Source organism: Salmo trutta, chromosome 33, assembly GCF_901001165.1.
Source record: "Salmo trutta chromosome 33, fSalTru1.1, whole genome shotgun sequence".
In the NCBI taxonomy this organism is placed as follows: domain Eukaryota; kingdom Metazoa; phylum Chordata; class Actinopteri; order Salmoniformes; family Salmonidae; genus Salmo; species Salmo trutta.
In genome coordinates, this window is record NC_042989.1 from 6,606,710 (window position 1) to 6,623,410 (window position 16,701).

The window sequence follows — 16,701 nt, forward strand, 5'->3', positions numbered from 1 at the left end:
AGCCTAAAACAAAATATACTTTTATTTTAAGCACTAGAGGCTTTAATAGTCAGGTGAGAAGCTGCAACCCTAAAATTAGATGAAAGATGATATTCTCATTCTAATTACATGGCTGGAACAGCTTTTAGTAAACACTTTTTTTATGTCAATGTGTGAGCAGAAATTAGCTTTAAATAAATGCAGCTGTAGGCTATTCATTCACTAGACAACAGTTCACATTAGTTTTGTGAAACCATAATACTACTTTAGCCATTCCATTTTGAATAGGGAATCAGTACGGGAAACTATTTTCCTGTATCACCATGTTGATATGTTTTCATTATGAAAATAAAATGTATTGTATAATTTGGTGGTATTAAAATATTATAGATGAAATGTGTTTTATATGTTGCTGTTAGCATTTCTGTTCCGTTTGTTGCAAGCATTACAACTGTTCAGACTATTAAACTCCCCCCTCCCCTGGCTACTGCATCCTATTTAATTTACTGGTGTTCCTATAGGAGCGGTATGGGAGCCTGGTGAATAGTGTGCCATTTGGGACGCAAACTATGTTCATCATACTAGTGTGTTTAACACACAGTCAAGGACAAGAGGGACTGAAATTGGTGTCCCCTTCACACACACTTGCTCTGTCAATCAGACTGAGTCCAGAAGCCCACAGTATCTGTCTAGCTCTTCAACGCGCGCCTTTCAGTTTTAATTGTTGACGTAATACACTCACGCCCCGCGATTATCAGTTGCTCTGCGGATTTGCTGCTCTCGTCTGGCTAAATCCGCTAAGGTTAGGCTATGCGGCTATAGCAGAGGCCTCTCCTACACTTCCTGCGTTATACTACAAGTTTACAGTGCATATTAGGTCATTTGTGGACAGGAACGCTAGCTGTTACTTTCGCCAAATGCACAGGAATCGGTAAGTAATTTCATATCGTCTATTATTTCGGTTATCGGTAGGGCTGTTCATGTTATGGATATTTGTACCGTAAATAGCATGATGACAAACGTATTATGGACTCCATCGTCACAATATCACGTTGTCAGACTTCAGTAGTTTCATATGGATAGACATTTCCCTTTGTAGACCTATATCCCAATATGTTTTAATTCGAAGTCTCTATTATAAATATAGGTTTGAAAACGTCCCGAAATAGCTTCCCGTTTCAGTCGTAGGGCTATTTCCATAAAAGTTATTTAGATACAGGCAAATGATCAAGTCTTGGGGCAAAGATTGCAGATCCTTGTCGTTTCAGTCAATATATAATTATAAAGCCACATCGGAGTGATGCAATGTAACGTTAGCGAGTGCGTGAAAGATATCAATCATGTTGCGAGTCTATTTACGAAGCGTGAGCTGTCAAACAACATATGGCGGGGAGTAACTTACCCGTAAACTCTGAAAGTACATTTTTAAGTTTGTCTATTAGACTATTATTGGCTTTGAAATGTAGGTGAAGTTTACTTTCTCCATTTAATATAGCGCTTACATTTTTACTATATTATGTGTACTTTCTATTTTTCTGTTATTCTATATTATGGGTCGTTAGAGAACATACAACATCCACAGTTGAGTATAACTTCCCTAAAAAGGGGATACGTGGGGTTTTGATCTGTCGGGGAAAATTAGTCACTCAGAAAAATGAGTTCGGGCTTCATTTTCTGACCTGTAAAGAAAAGAGCTGTGGTGCCCATGTGCCTTCAGACCACCCCTTCTTTCCTTCCTAACATTGCATTATCATGACTAGGCCTACAATGCCCACTATTCTAGTCAAGGATTTCAATCCTCTTGAGAGAGGAGTCTAGTAGAAACAGATTTTAGCCTAGTAGAAAAATAGATTTTAGCTTATTAGAAACCTAAGATTTCTGTGTTTTTAAAAGCACAACATTTTTTACAGACATCACAAGGTCTGCAGCGAGACTGAATTGAGCCATCATGTCAAATACACCTTATTACACTACATGTATCATTGGTGTTATGTTCACACACACTCAGCAAGTATGCAAATACATAGATATGCTATATTGTCTGGTGAGTGCAATAACGTAACAACCTCATTCCTTCAAACCAGGAGTCAACAGTGCAGCATTGACTAAAGTATGATGATTACATCAGTTCAAGGATTTATTTTGTGGTGGTGTCTCCTTGAATCAGATGTGTTGTGGTAGATCCTCCCTAGTAAAGTATTGCCAACCTTCTCTAGAGAAACCGATGAACCAAGAAGTAGGCCTAGGCCTAGTGTTGTGTAGTTTTACTCAAGTGTTTACATCCTGAATACGCAGCTGTGAGTGGCCATGTTGAGAGTATAGATTATTTGATGAATTGTGGGTAAATTGTGATTTACTGATCTACAAATGATAGTTATTTATGATGCAAGGTGATTTGTAGATCAGTCAATCTGCAGTTTCCTATTTCAGCTGCCATGTCAAATAAGCCCATCTCCAGTCCATCACCTGACAAACCTTCGGTTACCAATGCACTATATACAGACTAAACCTCTCTCTCTCCTCTCTGTGTTTCGCCTCAGTCTGGCTCCCACATGACTCAGCAGGAGCAGCAGGAGTTTATCGATAGCCTGGAGGCAGCTCAGTCCTGGATACATGTCGTTCAGGAGAGGCTCCGGGTCAATGACAACACCCAGGGCCCCCGAGCAGCCCTGCAGGCCAGGCTCAGAGAGACAGAGGTGAAACCCAACCCTAATAAACACTGACACAGAACTCTTAACCAGGGATGGGAATAAATTACAATTACAAAATATAACTACAAAATACCCTAAAGACCAATGTATCAAAATATAAGATACTTTCGTATTTAATTAAAATGCATGTATTTTAAAATACAAAAATAGATTTGCAAGTAGCTGGCCGAACAGCAACATTCTTAGTGATATGTTGTTGTTTATCTCCCTTGTTGAATGCACTGTCACTCTGGATAAGATTGGCCTTGTTTCTGGGCGGAGCTCATTAGAGTAATACTCTTTGAAATTGTTAATTTTTTACATATACATATAGTTACAGTGCATTCGGAAAGTGTTCAGTTCTCTTGACTTTTTCCACATTTTGTTATGTTACAGCCTTATTCTTAAATTGATGAAATCGTTTTCTACCCCTCAATCTACACACAATACCCCATAATGACAAAGAAAAAGCAGTTTTTTAGATTTTATTTCTTAAAAATGTAAATGTGAAATCAGTTTCATTTTTTATACATAAGTATTCAGACCCTTTACTCAGTACATTGTTGAAGCAACTTTGTCAGCAATTACAGCCTCGAGTCTTCTTGGGTATGATTCTACAAGCTTGGCACACCTGTATTTGGGGAGTTTCTCCCATTCATCTGTGCAGATCCTCTCAAGCTCTGTCAGGTTGGATGGGGAGCATCTCAGCACAGCTATTTTCAGGTCTCTCCAGAGATGTTAGATCAGGTTCAAGTCCAGGCTCTAGCTGGGCCACTCAAGGGCATCCAGAGACTTGTCCTGAAGCCTCTGTGTGCTTAGGGTTGTTGTCCTGTGTGAAGGGGAACAGTTGCCCCCAGTTGGAGGTCCTGAGCGCTCTGGAGCAGGTTTTCATCAAGCATCTCTCTGTACTTTGCTCTGTTAATTTCCCCCTCTATCCCGACTAGTCTCCAAGGCCCTGCCAATGAAAAACATTCCCACAGCATGATGCTGCCACCACCATGCTTCACCGTATTGATGGTATTGGTATGAGCGGTGCCTGCTTTCCTCCAGATGTGACGCTTGACATTCAGGCCGAAGAGTTCAATCTTGATTTCATCACAATAGAGAATCTTGTTTCTCATGGTTTGAGAGTTCTTTAGGTGCCTTTTGGCAAATTCAAAGCGAGCTGTCATGTGGCTTTTTACTCAGGAGTGGCTTCCATCTGGCCACTCTATTATAAAGGCATGATTGGTGGAGTGCTGCAGAGATGGTTGTCCTTCTGGAAGGTTCTCCCATCTCCACAGAGGATCTTGTCCAATCAATTGAATTTACCACAGGTGGACTCCAAGTTGTAGAAACAGCTCAAGGGTGATTAATGGAACAGGATTCACCTGAGCTCAGTTTCAAGTCTCATAGCAAAGGGTCTGAAATACTGAAGTAAATAAGTTATGTTTTTTATTTAATACATTTGCAAACATTCCTAAAAACCTGTTTTTGCTTTGTCATTATGGGGTTTAGTGTGTAGATTGATTTTAATCCATTTTAGAATAAGGCCATAACCAGTGGAGGCTGCTGAGGGGAGAACGGCTCATAATAATGGCTGTAACGGAGCAAATGGAATGGCATTGAAATAAGTTTGATGTATTTGATACCATTCCACTGATTCTGCTCCAGTCACTACCATGAGCCGTTCTCTCCAGTTAAGGTGCCACCAACCTCCTGTGGCTGTAACGTGACAATGTGGAAAAAATTGAACGGGTCTGAATACTTTCCGAATGCACTGTAATTTACCAGACGCTCTTATCACAACATAGTGTGATCAGACGTTTGATACCAATGCAGGCTGAAAGGGGGCCACAAAATTGTGAACCACTATGAAGGGGGAAAAAAATGGTATAGAAAAGTATTTTGAAAATACAAATTACGGCTTTCGAAAGTATCTTGCATTGGAGATGCAAAATGCATTGGCGTGTAGTTCAGCCCAGTGTAATTCAACATACAAAACTCACAAATACTGCTAGTTTCTGACCCCAACTAACCTCTGACACGGTCTTAGGAGATGTGAGCAAAACCCAGCCCTAACTAACCAGTCATACTCGCTCAGAGGGGAAAGAGGTGAGACCGAACCCTAACTTCTGAACGAGGGTCAAAGACGTTTCACACTGTTCAGCCATTCTGAATCATACTGTGCAGGCTCAGATACGTCTTTTCACATGGTCCTTTCCAACATGGCTGTTATGACTGCCCTCAACCGATCCCTCACCTTTAACTCCTGTAATACAGTAGGACACTGGTATGTGACACCGGAGTCCAGTTTTCCTTTTTCGTTCAGATGCTTCCACCACTCACTCAGTTTCATTGCCCTCGAGGGAAGCTTCTGTATGCTTTTTAATATATATCTATTTTTTATATATACACATACATACAGTTGAAGTCGTAAGTTTACATACACTTAGGTTGGAGTCATTAACTCGTTTTTCAACCACTCCACACATTTCTTGTTAACAAACTATAGTTTTGGCAAGTCAGTTAGGACATCTACTTTGTGCATGACAAAAGTAATTTCTCCAACAATTGTTTACAGACAGATTATTACACTTATAATGCACTGTATCACAATTCCAGTGGGTCAGAAGTTTACATACACTAAGTTGACTGTGCCTTTAAACCGCTCTGACAATTCCAGAAAATGATGTCATGGCTTTAGAAGCTTCTGATAGGCTAATTGACATCATTTGAGTCAATTGGAGGTGTACTTGTGGATGTATTTCAAGGCCTACCTTCAAACTCAGTGCCTCTTTGCTTGACATAATGTGAAAATCAAAAGAAATCAGCCAAGAGCTCAGAAGAAAAATTGTATACCTCCACAAGTCTGGTTCATCGTTGGGAGCAATTTCCAAACGCCTGAAGGTACCACGTTCATCTTAACAAACAATAGTATGCAAGTATAAACACCATGGGACCACGCAGCCGTCATACCGCTCAGGAAGGAGACGCGTTCTGTGTCCTAGAGATGAACGTACTTGGGTGCGAGTAGTGCAAATCAATCTCAGAACAACAGCAAATTACCTTGTGGAGATGCTGGAGGAAACGGGTACAAAAGTATCAATATCCACAGCAAAACGAGTCCTATATCGACATAACCTGAAAGGCCGCTCAGCAAGGAAGAAGCCACTGCTCCAAAACAGCCATAAAAAGCAAGACTATAGTTTGCTACTGCACATGGGGACAAAGATCGTACTTTTTGGAGAAATGTCCTCTGGTCTGATGAAACAAAAATAAAACTGTTTGGCCATAATGACCATTGTTATGTTTGGAGAAAAAAGGGAGACGCTTGCAAGCCGAAGAACACCATCCAAAACGTGAAGCACGGGGGTGGCAGCATCATGTTGTGGGAGTGCTTTGCTGCAGGAGGGACTGGTGCACTTCACAAAACAGATGGCATCATGAGGTAGGAAAATTATGTGGATATAATGAAGCAACATCTCAAGACATCAGTCAGGAAGTTAAAGCTTGGTCACATTGGTCTTCCAAATGGACAATGACCCCAAGCATACTTCCAAAGGTGTGGCAAAATGGCTCAAGGACCACAAAGTCAAGGTATTGGAGTGGCCATCACAGAGCCCTGACCTCAATCCTATAGAACATTTGTGAGCAGAACTGGAAAAGCGCGTGCGAGCAAGGAGGCCTACCAACCTGACTCAGTTACACCAGCTCTGTCAGGAGGAATGGGCCACAATTCACCCAACTTATTGTGGGAAGCTTGTGGAAGGCTACCTGAAACGTTTGACCCAAGTTAAACAATTTAAGGCAATGCTAACAAATACTAATTGAGTGTATGTAAACTTCTGACCCACTGGGAATGTGAAGAAAGAAATAAAAGCTGGAATAAATCCTTCTCTCTACTATTATTCTGACATTTCACATTCTTAAAATAAAGTGGTGATCCAAACTGACCTAAAACAGGGAATTTTACTAGGATTACATGTCAGGAATTGTGAAAAACTGAGTTTAAATGTATTTGGCCAAGGTGTATGAATACTTCTGACTGACTACACACACTCTACCGGTCAAAAGTTTTAGAACACCTACTCATTCAAGTTTTTATTTTTTACTTTTACTCTTTTCTACGTTATAGAATAATAGTGAAGAAATCAAAACTATGAAATAACACATATGGAATCATGTAGTAACCAAAAAATGGTTAAACAAATCAAAATATATTTTATGAGATTCTTCAAATAGCCACCCTTTGCCTTCATGACAGCGTCGCACACTCTTGGCATTCTCTCAACCAGCTTCCATGAGGTAGTCACCTGAATGACTGCCTTCTTAAAAGTTACTGTGTGGAATTTCGTTCCTCAAAGCCAATCAATTGTGTTTTGACAAGGTCGAGTAAGAGAGCCCTATTTGGTAAAAGTCCAAGTCCATATTATGGCAAGAACAGCTCAAATAAGCAAAGAAAAATGACAGTCCATTATTACTTTAAGATACGAAGGTCAGTCAATCCAGAAAATGTCAAGAACTTTGAAAGTTTCTTCAAGTGCAGTTGCAAAAACCATCGAGTGCTATGATAAAATTGGGTCTCATGAGGACCTCCACAGGAGTGGAAGACAGAGTCACCTGTGCTGGAGAGGATATTAGAGTTACTAGCCTCAGAAATTGCAGCCCAAATAAATGCTTCAGAGTTCAAATAACAGACACATCTCAACATCAACTGTTCAGAGGAGATTGCTTGAATCAGGCCCTCATGGTCAAATTGCTGCAAAGAAAACACTCCTAAAGGACACCAATAATAAGAAGACTTGCTTTGGCCAAGAAACACGAGCAATGGACATTAGACCAGTGGAAATCTGTCCTTTGGTCTGGAGTCCAAATTTGAAATTTTTGGTTCCAACCGCCGTGTCTTTGTGAGATGCGGATGATCTCCACATGTATGTTTCCCACTGTAAAGCATGGAGGTGGTATGGGGGTGCTTTGCTGGTGACACTGTCTGTGATTATTTACTTAACCAGCATGGCTATCACAGCATTCTGCAGCGATATGCCATCCCATCTGGTTTGCGCTTTGTGGGACTATCATTTGTTTTTCAACAGGACAATGATCCAACACACCTCCAGGCTGTGTAAGGGCTATTTTACCAAGAAGGAGAGTGATGGAGTGCTGCATCAGATGACCTGGCCTCCACAATCCCCCGCCCTCAACCAAATTGAGATGGTTTGGACTATAGAGTGAAGTAAAGCAGCCAACAAGTGCTCAGCATATGTGGGAACTCCTTCAAGACTGTTAAAAGCATTCCAGGTGAAGCTGGTTGAGAGAATGCCAAGGGTGTGCAATGCTGTCATCAAGGCAAAGTGTGGCTATTTGAAGAATCTCAAATATAAAATGTAGTTAAATCAAACACTTTTTTTGGTTACTACATGATTCCATATGTGTTATTTAATAGTTTTGATGTCTGCACTATTATTCTACAAAGTAGAAAATAGTAAAAATTACGAAAACCCCTTGTATGAGTAGATGTTCTAAAACTTGGCTGGTAGTGTGTATATAGTTAGAGTTGCAAGGGCCGTAAACTTTCCCGTAAATGTTTAGAATTTTTTTCGGATATTTTCCATGGGAAGTTAAGCCCTGGAATTTGGGGGATTTTGTTTAAATTCATAAAAAGTTAGCTTATAACAGTGAACCTTTTTTTTGTGGGATACAGATAAGGGAATTCTAGGTCTTGTGGCATATTTTGGTTAAACTATCCCCAATTCAATGGAATTTCATCCCTCTTCATGCACAGTGCATGCTTCCATCACATGTACAGCTGATTCTCAAGATTTTGCACACTAATGAGATGCTATTGAGCCCACACTACTACACTGTCTGAGCCAAGGACCCCATTCTTTCTGGTAAGTTGTGATTACAATACTAGTTGTGGTGAAAATATTTTATGACGTACATCATTTTTTTGTTAACTTGTAAATAGTAGCCTACAGCAAAGTGTTTAAGTCATTTCTAACTTGTTAACAATTTTGGTAGTTAGTTTTTGCTACCATGTAGGGTTTTAGCTTGCTTGAGCCTGCTAACTGAGAAGTGTTAATTCACCTGTTTCCATACGTTTCATTTTAAAACATTTCTTTTACAAAGGAGTTGTTTAATCTCACTGCTTAACTATTTATCTATACATGAATTAAAAAAATATATTTTTTACAGGAAAATGCCACAGGGCACTATCTGATGTGTGGACACATTTCACTGCAGCTAATGTAGAAGGAAAAGCTGTGTACATTTGCAAATACTGTGCCAAATTATATGTGAAGAATGCAACAAAGATTCAGAATCATCTGGCCAAGTGCACAACATTTCCTCAGCGCTCCCAACATCTGACAAAAGTCCCTCTACTTCTATTCGAAGTGAAAATGATGAATCAGACACCTAATCGATAGCAACAGCTCATGGTCCTCCTGAAATCAGAAGTTTTTTTGACTCAATGGAAGAACATATTCAGAGAAATGCTGATTTAATGTCTTGCTCGAGTTGTGTATGCAACTGGTTCACCTCTGATGCTCACAGGCAATGTGTATTGGAAGAGATTTCTGAATGTTCTTTGCCCAGCATACACCCCTCCAACCAGACATGCTTTATCTACTCATTTGCTGGATGCAGAGTTCAACAGAGTTAAGTGAAAATCAAGCAAATCATAGAGAAAGCAGACTGTATTGCAATCATCTCTGATGGGTGGTTGAATGTTCGTGGGCAATGAATAATTAATTACATCTCCACCCCTCAACCAGTATTCTACAAGAGCACAGACACAAGGGGCAACAGACACACTGGTCTCAAATCAAATCAAATTTATTTATATAGCCCTTCGTACATCAGCTGAAATCTCAAAGTGCTGTACAGAAACCCAGCCTAAAACCCCAAACAGCAAGCAATGCATGTGAAAGAAGCACGGTGGCTGGGAAAAACTCCCTAGGAAAAACTCCTGAGAAAGGCCAAAAACCTAGGAAGAAACCTAGAGAGGAACCAGGCTATGAGGGGTGGCCAGTCCTCTTCTGGCTGTGCCGGGTGGATATTATAACAGAACATGGTCAAGATGTTAAAATGTTCGTAAATGACCAGCATGGTCAAATAATAATAATCATAGTAATTGTCGAGGGTGCAACAAGCACGTCCGGTGAACAGGTCAGGGTTCCGTAGCCGCAGGCAGAACAGTTGAAACTGGAGCAGCAGCATGGCCAGGTGGACTGGGGACAGCAAGGAGTCATCATGCCAGGTAGTCCTGAGGCATGGCTCTAGGGCTCAGGTCCTCCGAGAGAAAGAAAGAAAGAAAGAGAGAAGAGAGAATTAGAGAGAGCATATTTACATTCACACAGGACACCGGATAAGACAAGAGAATACTCCAGATGTAACAGACTGACCCTAGCCCCCCGACACATAAACTACTGCAGCATAAATACTGGAGGCTGAGACAGGAGGGATCAGAAGACACTGTGGCCCCATCCGATGATACCCCCGGACAGGGCCAAACAGGCAGGATATAACCCCACCCACTTTGCCAAAGCACAGCCCCCACACCACTAGAGGGATATCTACAACCACCAACTTACCGTCCGAAGACAAGGCCGAGTATAGCCCACAAAGATGTCCGCCACGGCACAACCCAAGGGGGGGGGGCGCCAACCCAGACAGGAAGACCACGTCAGTGGCTCAACCTACTCAAGTGACGCACCCCTCCCATGGACGGCATGGAAGAACACCAGTAAGTCAGTGACTCAGCCCCTGTAAAAGGGTTAGAGGCAGAGAATCCCAGTGGGAAGAGGGGAACCGACAAGGCAGAGACAGCAAGGGCGGTTCGTTGCTCCAGCCTTTCCGTTCACCTTCACACTCCTGGGCCAGACTATACTTAATCATAGGACCTACTGAAGAGATAAGTCTTCAGTAAAGACTTAAAGGTTGAGACTGAGTCTGCGTCTCTCACATGGGTAGGCAGACCATTCCATAAAAATGGAGCTCTATAGGAGAAAGCCCTACCTCCAGCCGTTTGCTTAGAAATTCTAGGGACAATTAGGAGGCCTGCGTCTTGTGACCGTAGCGTACGTGTAGGTATGTACGGCAGGACCAAATCAGAAAGATAGGTAGGAGCAAGCCCATGTAATGCTTTGTAGGTTAGCAGTAAAACCTTGAAATCAGCCCTTGCCTTAACAGGAAGCCAGTGTAGGGAAGCTAGCACTGGAGTAATATGATCAAAGTTTTTGGTTCTAGTCAGGATTCTAGCAGCCGTATTTAGCACTAACTGAAGTTTGTTTAGTGCTTTATCCGGGTAGCCGGAAAGTAGAGCATTGCAGTAGTCGAGCCTAGAAGTAACAAAAGCATGGATTAATTTTTCTGCGTCATTTTTGGACAGAAAGTTTCTGATTTTTGCAATGTTACGTAGATGGAAAAAAGCTGTCCTTGAAGCAGTCTTGATATGTTCTTCAAAAGAGAGATCAGGGTCCAGAGTAACGCCGAGGTCCTTCACAGTTTTATTTGAGACGACTGTACAACCATCCAGATTAATTGTCAGATTCAACAGAAGATCTCTTTGTTTCTTGGGACCTAGGACAAGCATCTCTGTTTTGTCCGAGTTTAAAAGTAGAAAATTTGCAGCCATCCACTTCCTTATGTCTGAAACACAGGCTTCTAGCGAGGGCAATTTTGGGGCTTCACCATGTTTCATTGAAATGTACAGCTGTGTGTCGTCCGCATAGCAGTGAAATTTAACATTATGTTTTCGAATGACATCCCCAAGAGGTAAAATATATAGTGAAAACAATAGTGGTCCTAGAACGGAACCTTGAGGAACACCGAAATTTACAATTGATTTGTCAGAGGACGAACCATTCACAGAGACAAACTGATATCTTTCCGACAGATAAGATCTAAACCAGGCCAGAACTTGTCCATGTAGACCAATTTGGGTTTCCAATCTCTCCAAAAGAATGTGGTGATCGATGGTATCAAAAGCGGCACTAAGATCTAGGAGCACGAGGACAGATGCAGAGCCTCGGTCTGACGTCATTAAAAGGTCATTTACCACCTTCACAAGTGCAGTCTCAGTGCTATGATGGGGTCTAAAACCAGACTGAAGCGTTTCGTATACATTGTTTGTCTTCAGGAAGGCAGTGAGTTGCTGTTCAACAACTTTTTCTAAAATTTTTGAGAGGAATGGAAGATTCGATATAGGCCGATAGTTTTTTATAATTTCTGGGTCAAGATTCGGCTTTTTCAAGAGAGGCTTTATTACTGCCACTTTTAGTGAGCTTGGTACACATCCGGTGGATAGAGAGCCGTTTATTATGTTCAACATAGGAGGGCCAAGCACAGGAAGCAGCTCTTTCAGTAGTTTAGTTGGAATAGGGTCCAGTATGCAGCTTGAGGGTTTGGAGGCCATGATTATTTTCATCATTGTGTCAAGAGATATAGTACTAAAACACTTTAGTATCTCCCTTGAGCCAAGGTCCTGGCAGAGTTGTGCAGACTCTGGACAATGAAGCCCTGGAGGAATACCCAGATTTAAAGATGAGTCCGTAATTTGCTTTCTAATGATCATGATCTTTTCCTCAAAAAAGTTCATAAATGTATTACTGCTGAAGTGAAAGCCATCCTCCATTTGCGAATGCTGCTTTTTAGTTAGCTTTGCGACAGTGTCAAAAAGAAATTTCGGATTGTTCTTATTTTCCTCAATTAAGTTGGAAAAATAGGATGATCGTGCAGCAGTGAGGGCTCTTCGATACTGCACGGTACTGTCTTTCCAAGCTAGTCGGAAGACTTCCAGTTTAGTGTGGCGCCATTTCCGTTCCAATTTTCTGGAAGCTTGCTTCAGAGCTCGTGTATTTCCTGTATACCAGGGAGCTAGTTTCTTATGACAGATGTTTTTAATTTTTAGGGGTGCAACTGCATCTAGGGTATTGCGCAAGGTTGAATTGAGTTCCTCGGTTAGGTGGTTAACTGATTCTTGTCCTCTGACGTCCTTGGGTAGGCAGAGGGAGTCTGGAAGGGCATCAAGGAATCTTTGGGTTGTCTGAGAATTTATAGCACGACTTTTAATCTTCCTTGGTTGGGGTCTGAGCAGATTATTTGTTGCAATTGTAAACGCAATAAAATGGTGGTCCGATAATCCAGGATTATGAGGAAAAACATTAAGATCCACAACATTTATTCCATGGGACAAAACTAGGTCCAGAGTATGACTGTGGCAGTGAGTAGGTCCAGAGACATGTTGGACAAAACCCACTGAGTCGATGATGGCTCCGAAAGCCTTTTGGAGTGGGTCTGTGGACTTTTCCATGTGAATGTTAAAGTCACCAAAAATTAGAATATTATCTGCTATGACTACAAGATCCGATAGGAATTCAGGGAACTCAGTAAGGAACACTGCATATGGCCCAGGAGGCCTGCAAACAGTAGCTATAAAAAGTGATTGAGTAGGCTGCATAGATTTCATGACTAGAAGCTCAAAAGACGAAAACGTCATTGTTTTTTTTTTTGTAAATTGAAATTTGCTATCGTAAATGTTAGCAACACCTCCGCCTTTGCCGGATGCACGGGGGGGTTTGGTCACTAGTGTAACCAGGGGGTGAGGCCTCATTTAACACAGTAAATTCATCAGGCTTAAGCCATGTTTCAGTCAGGCCAATCACATCAAGATTATGATCAGTGATTAGTTCATTGACTATAACTGCCTTGGAAGTGAGGGATCTAACATTAAGTAACCCAATTTTGAGATGTGAAGTATCACAATCTCTTTCAATAATGGCAGGAATGGAGGAGGTCTTTATACTAGTAAGATTACTGAAGCGAACACCGCCATTTTTAATTTTGCCCAACCAAGATCGAGGCACAGACACGGTCTCAATGGGGAAAGCTGAGCTGACTACGCTAACTGTGCTAGTGGCAGACTCCACTAAGCTGGCAGCTCATCTGCAATGCAGTCTCTGCATTGCAGATGAGCTGAATGCAGTCAATGACCTTGGACCACAGAAGGTATTTGCACTGCTCACAGACAATGCTGTGAACATGAAGGCTGCTTGATCTGAAGTGGAAGAGTCCTACCCTCGTATCACACCCATTGGCTGTGCTACTCATGCTCATGAAAACAATGGATACACTCTACAAGAGAGGCAAGGAAATGGTTAGGTATGTGACGGGTCATCAAGATATAGCAGCAATCTACCTCACCAAGCAAAGTGAGAAGAATAAGAGCACCATATTGAAGCTGCCCAGCAACACTCGTTGAGGTGGTGTTGTCATCATGTTTGACAGTCTCCTGGAGGGGAGGAGTCTCTCCAAGAAATGGCCATATCACAGTCTGCCGATATGGACAGCCCCATCAAGAGGATCCTCCTGGATGATGTATTTTGGGAGAGAGTGGTAAGCAGCCTGAAACTCCTGAAACCTGTAGCGGTAGTCATTGCATGGATTGAGGGTGACAATGCCATCTTGTCTGATGTTCAGACTCTGCTTGCAAATGTAAGAGAATAAATCCGTACTGCCCTGCCCACTTCACTGTTGCTCCAAGCAGAGGAAACTGCAGTTCTGAAATACATAAAAAAGCATGAAGGCTTATGCATGAAGCCCATACACGCCGCAGCGTACATGTTGGACCCAAAGTATGCTGGCAAGAGCATCCTGTCTGGTGCAGAGATCCACAAGGCCTATGGTGTCATCACTACTGTGTCTCGCCACCTTGGCCTGGATGAGGGCAAGGTTCTTGGCAGTCTAGCAAAGTACACTTCCAAGCAAGGGCTTTGGGATGGAGATGCAATATGGCAGTCGTGCAAACATATCTCATCAGCCTCCTGGTGGAAGGGACTTTGTGCATCTGAGTCTCTTTCCCCTGTTGCCTCCATCATCCTCCAAATCCCACCAACATCAGCTGCCTCAGAGCACAACTGGTCCTTGTTTGGGAACACACGCACCAAAGCACGCAACAGGCTGACCAATACAAAGGTTGAAAAACTGATGGCCATCCGGGCAAATTTGAGGCTTTTTGAGCCTGACAACGAGCCATCCTCAAAAAGGTTGGAAAGTGACAGTGAAGATGAAGCCTCAGTCTGATGTTCAAGAGGTGGACATTGAGGAGGTCCAGGTAGAAGACATGGAAGCCTGAGAGGAAAACAATCAAAGCTTTAGTTTCTAGACTATCATTTTACAGATGTATGTTGAAAATGTTTTTGGGAGATGCGATGGATCATTCAATATTCCCTTTCTTTTGTTGTTCAGCGAAGTCATCCCATGTGAAGTGTCAACTCATTTTAATTAAAGTTCAATTCGTAACTAAATAGTTTTTCTTTTGGAAGGATTTAATCATTTGCAATTATGTCTACTTATGATAAGGTAAAAGGTTTCTGTCTCCATATGTTATGGTAAATATATCCAATGCAATAAACATCTACATTTTAAATGGTATTAATATTAATTTGCATATATTTCTGTTAATTCCCATGGAATGTTTCCACCTCTGAATATTTTCCAAAATGTGCAACTATATATACTGCTCAAAAAAATAAAGGTAACACTTAAACAACACAATGTAACTCCAAGTCAATCACACTTCTGTGAAATCAAACTGTCCACTTAGGAAGCAACACTGATTGACAATACATTTCACATGCTGTTGTGCAAATGGAGTAGACAACAGGTGGAAATTATAGGCAATTAGCAAGACACCCCCAATAAAGGAGTGGTTCTGCAGGTGGGGACCACAGACCACTTCTCAGTTCCTATGCTTCCTGGCTGATGTTTTGGTCACTTTTGAATGCTGGCGGTGCTTTCACTCTAGTGGTAGCATGAGACGGAGTCTACAACCCACACAAGTGGCTCAGGTAGTGCAGCTCATCCAGGATGGCACATCAATGCGAGCTGTGGCAAGAAGGTTTGCTGTGTCTGTCAGCGTAGTGTCCAGAGCATGGAGGCGCTACCAGGAGACAGGCCAGTACATCAGGAGACGTGGAGGAGGCCGTAGGAGGGCAACAACCCAGCAGCAGGACCGCTACCTCCGCCTTTGTGCAAGGAGGAGCAGGAGAAGCACTGCCAGAGCCCTGCAAAATGACCTCCAGCAGGCCACAAATGTGCATGTGTCTGCTCAAACGGTCAGAAACAGCCTCCATGAGGGTGGTATGAGGGCCTGACGTCCACAGTTGGGAGTTGTGCTTACAGCCCAACACCGTGCAGGACGTTTGGCATTTGCCAGAGAACACCAAGATTGGCAAATTCGCCACTGGCGCCCTGTGCTCTTCACAGATGAAAGCAGGTTCACACTGAGCACGTGACAGACGTGACAGAGTCTGGAGACGCCGTGGAGAACGTTCTGCTGTCTGCAACATCCTCCAGCATGACCGGTTTGGCGGTGGGTCAGTCATGGTGTGGGGTGGCATTTCTTTGGGGGGCCGCACAGCCCTCCATGTGCTCGCCAGAGGTAGCCTGCCATTAGGTACCGAGATGAGATCCTCAGACCCCTTGTGAGACCATATGCTGGTGCGGTTGGCCCTGGGTTCCTCCTAATGCAAGACAATGCTAGACCTCATGTGGCTGGAGTGTGTCAGCAGTTCCTGCAAGAGGAAGGCATTGATGCTATGGACTGGCCCGCCCGTTCCCCAGACCTTAATCCAATTGAGCACATCTGGGACATCATGTCTCGCTCCATCCACCAACGCCACGTTGCACCACAGACTGTCCAGGAGTTGGCAGATGCTTTAGTCCAGGTCTGGGAGGAGATCCCTCAGGAGACCATCCGCCACCTCATCAGGAGCATGCCCAGGCATTGTAGGGAGGTCATACAGGCACGTGGAGGCCACACACACTACTGAGCCTCATTTTGACTTGTTTTAAGGACATTACATCAAAGTTGGATCAGCCTGTAGTGTGGTTTTCCACTTTAATTTCTAGTGTGACTCCAAATCCAGACCTCCATGGGTTGATAAATTGGATTTCTATTGATTTATTTGTGTGATTTTGTTGTCAGCACATTCAACTATGTAAAAATAAAAGTATTTAATAAGATTATTTCTTTCATTCAGATCTA

The 16,701-nt window shown here is 42.5% G+C and overlaps 1 protein-coding gene across 1 annotated transcript in view; it reads left to right on the forward strand.

The window, feature by feature from the left end:
- Window positions 1-635: 635 nt before the first annotated feature.
- syne3 (spectrin repeat containing, nuclear envelope family member 3) overlaps window positions 636-16,701 on the forward strand; it is a 51,298-nt gene continuing 35,232 nt past the window's right edge. The window contains exons 1-2 of the mRNA XM_029729651.1: window positions 636-910; window positions 2,520-2,675. Of these exons, the coding sequence (XP_029585511.1) occupies window positions 2,532-2,675 (144 nt within the window). The 5' untranslated portion in view covers window positions 636-910; window positions 2,520-2,531. The remainder of the gene's footprint in view (window positions 911-2,519; window positions 2,676-16,701) is intronic.